The 8,791-nt window shown below is 45.6% G+C and overlaps 1 protein-coding gene across 3 annotated transcripts in view; it reads right to left on the bottom strand.

Moving 5' to 3' along the window:
- Window positions 1–2,540: 2,540 nt before the first annotated feature.
- The window catches only part of STAT3 (signal transducer and activator of transcription 3), a 50,597-nt gene continuing 44,346 nt past the window's right edge, over window positions 2,541–8,791 (bottom strand). For 2 of the 3 annotated variants that reach the window (XM_054992331.1, XM_054992334.1), the window contains 4 exons: window positions 7,288–7,503; window positions 6,463–6,505; window positions 5,881–5,993; window positions 2,541–4,527 (listed from right to left, as the gene is read on the bottom strand). In XM_054992331.1, coding sequence (XP_054848306.1) covers window positions 4,472–4,527; window positions 5,881–5,993; window positions 6,463–6,505; window positions 7,288–7,503 — 428 coding nt within the window. In that variant the 3' untranslated portion in view covers window positions 2,541–4,471. The remainder of the gene's footprint in view (window positions 4,528–5,880; window positions 5,994–6,462; window positions 6,506–7,287; window positions 7,504–8,791) is intronic. The other variant, XM_054992333.1, reaches the window with a different exon arrangement.

Below are 8,791 nucleotides of genomic sequence, written 5' to 3'. Positions count from 1 at the left end.
ATTTTGAGACAACCTTACATTTAAAAAAAATCTACATGGACACTTTTGATTCTGGAGCTGATGTTATTGTCTTGGAAGCACAGTCCTGGATGTGGGAGAAGTGTAGAGCGTGGGGCAGTTGATTTTAATATCAAAAGATGTGCAGGTACAGTATGCTACCCTACTTTACAGCAGCTTTGCTCTGACAGGAAGAATCTAGTAGGAGAAAAGTGCCTAGGGTAGTGGAGTACAGGGGGGAGTCCAAAGGAGGGTATTCAACTGCCTCCACCTGTGTACCCCCCTTTTGAGGACCCCTCCCCATACATAAAGCTCCCCCTACTTCATATACAAACCAAGCAGGCAGAAGAAACACTGTGGCTGCCCTATCACTTCTCTAATTCTAAGTGCCACTGTAAGGGAATGCCTTTATTATGGTCAACTGAGGCCAGGTTTATGCTTGCAAGAAACTGAGGCGATAAAGTGCTGAGGTGGTAGAATGGATTGTGTCAGTCTGCAAGAAACAATTGAATGAGTAAAACTCCCTGCAACTAGAAAGCCAGCATTGCAAGCACAGCAAAGGGGTAGCAACTTTATTCCTGCTGCTAGTTTACTATGTGCATGGAAGTTGCAAAGGCGCATTCAGAATTGGAATCTACTGCCTGCAAAGTGCAGTGGTGCAATCCATCCTGCTACCTCCTGAGCATGTAAAACCAGGAGTAAAGCATCACAAAGCAAGAAGCTCAGCAGGGTTCTTCACCTCCCTTGTACAGATTTAGGTGTCCCTAATGCTGCTGTTGAAAATTGTTCTAAACTAACCCGACAATATGTTCTGAACAGCAGGGGGTGCTGTTTCACCATGGCCGCCACCTCCTCCTCTTGGCAAGAGAGTGAAACAGGATGGTGACAGCCTGTGCCAAGCAAAGCAATTGGCTAAACAAAACCTGGCTCATAACAGCAGTGAACAAGCTGCATTTTTGTACATACTTAGGGGCAGCAGCCAGATTTTCTTGGAGAGAGATGGGTGCTGTTTATCTTGTGGCTTAGCTAACTTCTGTCAGGCAGAGAAATCACAGCAATATTAGGGTTTGTGTTGATCCACTAGTTCAGCTGTGAGCATAAGGTCTAGCATCAGTTACTTCCAGAGATTCTTCCAAACTTTCCAGACTATGATCTAAACTCGTTTGTTAAGTGGGTCTAGCCATTCCAGTCCTATTGCAAATATTCAATCAATTACATTGGCTACTTGTTTGTTTCCAAGCTCAAATCAAAGTGCCGGATTTCGCTTTTAAAGCTATTCACCGCCTGGGACCCACATATCTGAAGGACTGCCTCTCTTTCTATAAGCCTCTGCCAAAACAACTGCCCTCCCAGCAAACTCTCGTTTCTGTCTTCTTTTAAGAAAAAAAATTGACTGGTAGTTCCACTGTTATGCTAGAGGTTGCCCTAAACTTACATCTTGTTACTCTCCTTCAGGAAAGAGTATAAAACAGAGTTGTTGTGGGGGGGGGGATTTCACTGAGCTCTCTCTTCTTACTACTTTTACAATGCAATCCTATGCAGAGTTACTCCAGTCTAAGCCCACTGAAGTCAATGGCCTTAGACTGGAGTAACTCTCCATAGGATTGCACTGTTAGAGTTTAAGCTGTATCATATTAGTTTTAAGCCACAGAGGGAAAAGTTGGTATCTTGAATGCTGTAGAGACACACAACGTGTTGAATTTATTTCATAACACAAGACCGTATAACCCAGACTCACTTAACGTCGTGACCGCTGAGATATCCTGAGACCACTGCAATTGTACCTAAAGGCAGGCCACATAAGATTGAAGCCAGCCCGCCTCTGTGCTAATTCTTTATCAATGAATTACCAGCTTGTCAAGTTAAGAGTATTGTGTTGAATTTACCCATTTCAGAGTTGACTGACAAAACACCATGTTTGTAGCAGGTCCTTTACTTCATTTTTTAAGGCTATTGGGAAGGAAGGAAGCAGATGCAAAAAGTGAATGCATTCAAAGCTGCATTGAAAAAGAATTGTTCAGAAGAGCATTCTTATAAAAGTGATAGGACTGCGTAATAACAAAATAGTTCAGGAAGGTGCTTTTATAAAGGGAATAGGACTGTAAACTATACTTTTGCGTTTAGCATATATTATCTGCTTGTTGTATGTATTATCTTGCTCATTGCATTGTTTTATACTTATGTAATACAATTTTCTGCATTGCATCTTAACATCTCTAATACTCTATGCTTTGTTTCGGATTTCTGTAATCTTAGTCCTATTACATTGCTTGTTAGATTTCTCATTCTACTGCTTGCATTGATTTGCTACATAATCCATCTTGAGTCTCTGTGAGAAAGGTGGACTATCAATAAAATATGTAGGCTTATATCAAACCTGTATCATTCTGTTTTACGTCTCACAGAACAGTCATATTCATTAGAAGTCAAGATATTGCTCTGTTACCTCTCCCCCGGTCTTCTCCCAAGCCCTTTCTGCTTTCTGGATCACACAGAGATATACACAAAGCACCCACTGCAACCCTCCCACAAAGGAAAAAAAATAGCATTGGAATATTTATTGTAGAGAAAGTTGAAGCTTGTAGATACAGCAATAAAATATACAAAAAAGTTGAAATCTTTATGGTCTAGGCAGCATACAGGGAGGGAGGGGAGAAAATATGCTTAATATAAGGCGCAGAGTGGCACGAATAAGCTATTTGGTTAGAAGAGCAACCAGGGCAGCTTTGCTCTAGTCTGAACGCTTTTAGTTTGGCATTACAAAAAAGAGACAATTCTATTCCTAATGACAAACATTCCAGTAGGGAACAGGTAAACCTAAAAGCTTTGGCCACCTCCCATCCAGCCACCTCCCCTAACTAATACTGCAGAACTCATTTCCTCTGAGTGCCATAGGGAATTGTGAGGGAAGTCCCACAGTGGAGACTTGCCACCATCACTCAGCATCCTCTTGTCTTGCGCTGGCGTGCCAACATCACGACCAAGCAGAGGGCATCGGGTGCTGCTGGAGCTTATGCCACAGCAAGGGGCACGTGGGGAGGAAGACCAAGAAGGCTGAAGAGACTCATTGCACAGAGCGGGCCTTTTACTACAGGTGAGCAGTGCTTTTTTTAATTCTAAAAGCACTCATATATAAGGCTGCACCGATTTCCACCCATTACACCCTCAGGATTTGGGATAGCCCCTCCCTGCCAACGGTGCTGGTACTCAGTACCAGTATTAGCGCACACACACACACACACACACACACAAAAGCCCTACAAATAAGCATCTTGTAAGAAGAAAACAATGGGCTAATCCATGCGACGAAGCCTCAGGTGGTAGGGGAAACCACTCTAACTGCTATCTTCTTTTTTTAACTCACCCTTTCAAAGATTTTCTCCAGGCACAGCCAGGATACTTGGAGCTAAATGCTGGCAACACGCTCGCAAAAGGAGCCGACTGGTTGAGCTGTTTTGGTGCTACACCTCTGAAGATGCCAGCCACAGGTGCTGGCGAAATGTCAGGAACTACAACGCCAAGACCACGGCTATGCAGCCGGGAAAATCCACAACAACCATCGCTCTCTGGCCGTGAAAGCCTTCGACAATACATCGGTTGAGCTGTTAATTCAGATACGCTGCCTTTCTTGGGACCAAGGCCTTAAGAGCAGAAGGTAAGAATTCCCTGCAGCATGAAACCCCCTCTAACCTGCAACAACGCAAGAGAACTGTGGAGAGAGAAAGTGACTTTGATCTGGTTCAAATCCCACCCCTGACATGGTTGTGCTGTGCAAGCTCTAAGCACACCACTCAATCTCTTGCTCCCAGAACGCTCAGAAGAGGGAATGCCCAACATCAGCTTCAAAGCGCAAGGCGATCAGGTGACTGGGCTGCTGGCATGGCTCTCGTCCTGAGAACAACTGCTTTCCTCACAGGGCTGTAGAAATATTTTTTTAGGTTCATTTTTGCACCGCTAAGCAAAGTAGAAAATGGATCTTTACTAGGGAAACAAAAAAATGCCCTGATCTAAAAATGTCCGCTATCTGCCTTCCCTCTCTCTGGGGTGATGCGCAACTTGTTGAAAAAAAAAATCCTGCTCACACATTAACCAGACTCTGTCTGTTTGTTACTGCATGTGCTTGGATGTTAGCAAGAAGCAGTGTTTTGTGGCATGCACTAAATTTATGCAGGAAGCCAAGAAATACGGCTGAAGAGTGAACGCAAAGAGGCACTTGGTCTCCCAAAACACGTACACGCACACCTTAAACAAATAGCTTTATACATAAGGAAAAATAATTTTTCAAAAACTAAAAGTAGGACTTTTTCTTCCAGGCAGGCAAGGGCAGCCAGCAGTGGTGTGCTCAAGACTGGCAACCCCTGCGCACGTGTCTCTTGCTGCATCGGTGCCTGTGTGGCTGGGCTCCATGACTGCAGGAGGAGGAGCTGTTTCGTGCCAGGAAGCTAGAAATCATCAGCTGACTAGGAGGGGCTGGTCACATGGGCGAGGAGGCGCACTCAGGAGTCAGCTCCATGTCGAACTGCAAGGATTCTGCAGAACATGCAGAAAGAGGGGTAAGTATTCCAGCGACAACGCAGGGATTTTCACTGAGGCCACAGATGGCCGAACATCATCCAGCTCTCAACGACTGACTGACTGAGAACTTGCAGTATGGCAAGGGGGTATGTGCGATTTCGCAGGGAAGGAGGGAAGCCCCTCAACAGGACACTGGCCACGGAATTCAGTATCCCTATTTTAAAACTAACTCTTACGGCAAGAAGACTTGTTTGAGGCCAATATTTAGTAAACTCTTTTTTAAAAAAGTTTCTTTGTGTACTCAGAAGGTAAAGCTGCCCTGCGTAGCTCACTGCTTTTTGCAATGTCGAGCAGAGGCAGAATAAATTATGTAAATGTAAGGAACTCTAATCTTTTATACGGATTAATCCAAATCTGGATTTAAAAAAACCCTCTAGAGTGTAGATGGCCCCCCTGCATGCTGCACTGCAGAGCTACTGATCTCGTCTTGATGCTGATGTAGATACGCTCCTACCAGGGAGTTCCCACAGTGCTACACCTGACATGCTAACTAGTTAAGTTTTGTTTCAGAAAGATTTTTGTCTCTGTCCTTGACTTTATTGCTTGTTTCAAATTTTCTGCTACCATACCCTACTGTATCTACTCACTGAATGTCCTGTTCATTATTGTATTTTACTCTGAATTTCCTAGCTGTTTATTATATTGTATTTCACTTGCACTGTGTAATCCGCCATGGGTCTCTGTGAGAAAGGAATGATGATGATGATGATGATGATGATGCCAGCTCTGAGCTGCTGCTTCTCATCAACCTGTCCAGTTTTCATCTACACCCTCTTGTTGGTTCTTTCACCCTCAGCCAAGCCTTTCAAGTTCTCTTTGTGGGGGTCTTCTTCCTTTTTTACATTAACCTTCCACCTTTAAAAACTCTTCAAGGCCTTTTGCCAACTCACCCTCCCCTTGTATCATCCCTGCTTCCACCCCATCATCTCAGTTTTCCTTTTGGCTTCATCCCAGAATCTGGCACCCTTCCTTCCTTATTTTCTTTTCCTTCCAAAAACCCAGATGAAATTTCACTCCGTGTGTCTATCTTTAAACCCCTCTTGTCCGGTTCTCTCCTACCTCCCCACTCACAGAACCTCATTACTTGGATTTAGTTATCCAGGAGATGTCAAAGCTAAGTATTTGTTAAGTCCCCTTACCTTTAATGGGAAATAGTTAAGCACATGCTTAACCCGCCAAAGGGCTGCTGAATGGTACCCCAAGTGCCGCCCAATGGACACTCCCAGTGGTTCTTGCTACAGCAGATACAGCAGCAGAGTGCTGACACGCGTATCCCACTTCCTCCACCACCACAGACCCTGCACTCACCAAACTGGCCACTGGCATTTCCCTCTGCTGCTTCGCCGTTATTGCCAAAATGGATCAGGGATTCGAGTGTGCGGGGAGACATGGGCAGCTCAATGGTGCTACTGCAAGTCGTTCTGGAAAATGGGTGGGGCGGGGGGAGAAGAGGGAGCAGCTGTAAATGGCTTGGCCTCGGCCCTGGAACCAGGAACTTAGCCCTGCTGCAGTGAGGCACAGCCAGAGCAATAACCTTCCTTATCCTGGAATCTAGTCTCAGGGAGTAGAAATTAAGCTGGGGCCCTGCCTCCCTGATTTCTGTTCTCTCTTTCTCTCCTCTCATTAGAACTTTAACGAGGGCTTTTTGTGGAGCACAGCTCCTAATCGTCGTATGGAGTGTGGAAAGCAACGCATATCGCTTCCACCTCCTCTTTGTACCATATTTCATCTTGTCCTTTAGGGGAGCAGGGCCATTTCTGAAAAGGAGCCAGCTGAAATACAGCTGGGGAAGTGAGCTCCACTTATAAACAAGCCACATCGCAACACTGTATCGAACCCTCCTCCCCATGCTGTGGAAACCCACCCCTCTTGCCAAGACAGCATACTTACGGGGTCACGCAGATGAACTTGGTCTTTAGATACGGAGCAGTGCCTGTTGGGGGGGGGGAGGTTCGGGAGAAAGGGCAGAATATTCCGTTAGCTGATGTGTACTGGAGAGTAGCGAAGGTCTCCCCTCTCAAGACTCCAGCTCCTGTGCTACCCTCACCCCCATTCCACAGAGCAGGACTTAAAGAAACGATTTAAAGACTCAAGGCAGACATATTAAGCTTAGTCTGAAAGTTCTTGCACTTCGCTTTTATGGGTTTTTTTAAAGTTGCAAGTCAGACTTTTAAGAACCTTAAGAAACAGCAACATTTAACAGGGGCTTATGTTGACTTGCTATCTAAGATTTTCTATCTTCTGTTCTCTTTTTTGCCATCTTATTTTCAGACTCAAGACTGCAAAACAACAATTACGTTAGTATCAGAAGAAACACACCAATTCTCTAAATGAGAATGTGCCAAGGGGTGTCTGTGATGCCACCCAGATTTACTAGTTATGCGCATCCCCCGCCCATTCAACAAAGCCTAACAAGAGAGAAAGGAAGGGCAAATAGGATGGAGAGCTTCCTTGCTTTGTCACAGATGCCACGTGATCCTATGAGCTCTGGTGGTACAACTTCTCCCCAAACACTACTTGCACGCTCAAGGTCTGGCCATGGCTCAAAGAGGTATTATGAAGGCCAGTATTTGCGCAAGGCAGAGCACATGCACACACATGTCAAGCAGCTGTCAGTATTCTATAGACACACCCCACTGGGACCAATCAACTGAATAAACACTATTTGGAGATCTTGCTACCCAAAGTGGGAGAATGGCACAGAAAGTCAACAACTACCTGGGTCGGTAGCTTCAGGGTGCTCCTGGCTCTCTGGCCGGCAGTACTTTCCAAAGGCCTCCTCCTTGGGAATATCGGGATATAAGTAAACGAGAGGGGAGACCAGGATGTTGGTAGCATCCATGATCTTGTAGCCCATGATGATCTCGGCAAAGGACATGCTGTTGAGCTGCTGCTTGGTGTACGGCTCCACTGACTGGATTTGTGTCTTTCCTGCAGCAAGGGAAAGCCACAGGTGAAAGGAAATTAACAGGCATGCCCCCAAAAGGAACAAGAAGAATTTTTTGGCCAAAGGGGCGGCAGGGGGACAAACAAACGAAAGTTAATGATAAGAGTTGCTAAGAACAGCTGAAAAAAATCACAAGCTGGGAAATAAAGTTGTATCTAGACGACAGACTGAAAACTAGCTACGGAAGGTGGGACAATCCCCCAGCCATTGGCTGAGCTGCTGTGATGTCACTGTATGTACATGATTTTTTAAAAATTTCATTTATACCCTACCTTTCTGCCCAATGTGTACCCAAAATGGCTTACCTCAATCCTCCTCTTCTTCATTTTTTCATCACAGCAAACCTTGCAAGGCAGGTTAGGCTGCGAGTGTGTGACTGGCCCAAGGTCACCCAGCAAGCTTTCAGGGCAGAGGGGAGAACTGAACCAGGCCCTAGGACATCACTCTAAACACTATACTATACTCGCTCTGAATGTTGTTAGGGGAAAGCCATCTTTAATGGCATACCGACACACGGTACAACTTCTGTACAGTACAACTTCACAGTTAGGCGGTGAGAAGAGTATCATACTGGGTCTAAGGACAGGAAGAACTTGCTTTGGATAGGCAAGGAAGATCTGGGAAGCCACGGGCCAGGAAGTCTAGAACCCCTTGACTAAATTTCACATATTCATTTGAACTAAGCAACCAACTCTTTATTTTGCAGCTTGTTTTTGGCAGCTTGTAAACAACACTAGGCCAGTCTGTCACTTCTTATTCCAGCGAGGGAGGTGTGTCCTCAGCTGGTCCCTCTGGGGCAGACTTCCAGCCCTGCATGGGTAAACCAGAATCCCAACTCTCCATAATCACTATTATTTGGAGGTAGGAAGGAAAGTTTCTCACATCAGACCTCAAAGCTAGGCTGCTTTCTGCTGCATTTTGCAGCTTGGTGCATTGGCTTGAGTCATCTGGAGTGCTTGCTGAATCATGCAATAGAACAAATGTGCACGGGGAGCTCTTACTCTCAGAAGTGGTGGCTCGCCACCTGGAAACAGTCGTCGTATAGAGGCAGCTCCCTTGGAAAAAATGCCCCTTTAATTCTGGTCACTGGGAATATTAACACGGATCATTAAACAGTGCCCTTCCTAGGCAAAGCCGCTCTAACTGGCCGGACACCAGAGAAAGCCCAAGTCCACCAACTCCGGAAGGCAAACCAGATAAGCAGCAACCTTCTACCGCTGACCCCTGTGGTTCTGCAAAGTTACGTGAAGCGGCTCAGCTACAGACCAGTGG

The sequence above is a fragment of the Eublepharis macularius genome, chromosome 12, assembly GCF_028583425.1.
Source record: "Eublepharis macularius isolate TG4126 chromosome 12, MPM_Emac_v1.0, whole genome shotgun sequence".
NCBI lineage: Eukaryota > Metazoa > Chordata > Lepidosauria > Squamata > Eublepharidae > Eublepharis > Eublepharis macularius.
This window is presented reverse-complemented; position numbering and strand designations above follow the sequence as displayed.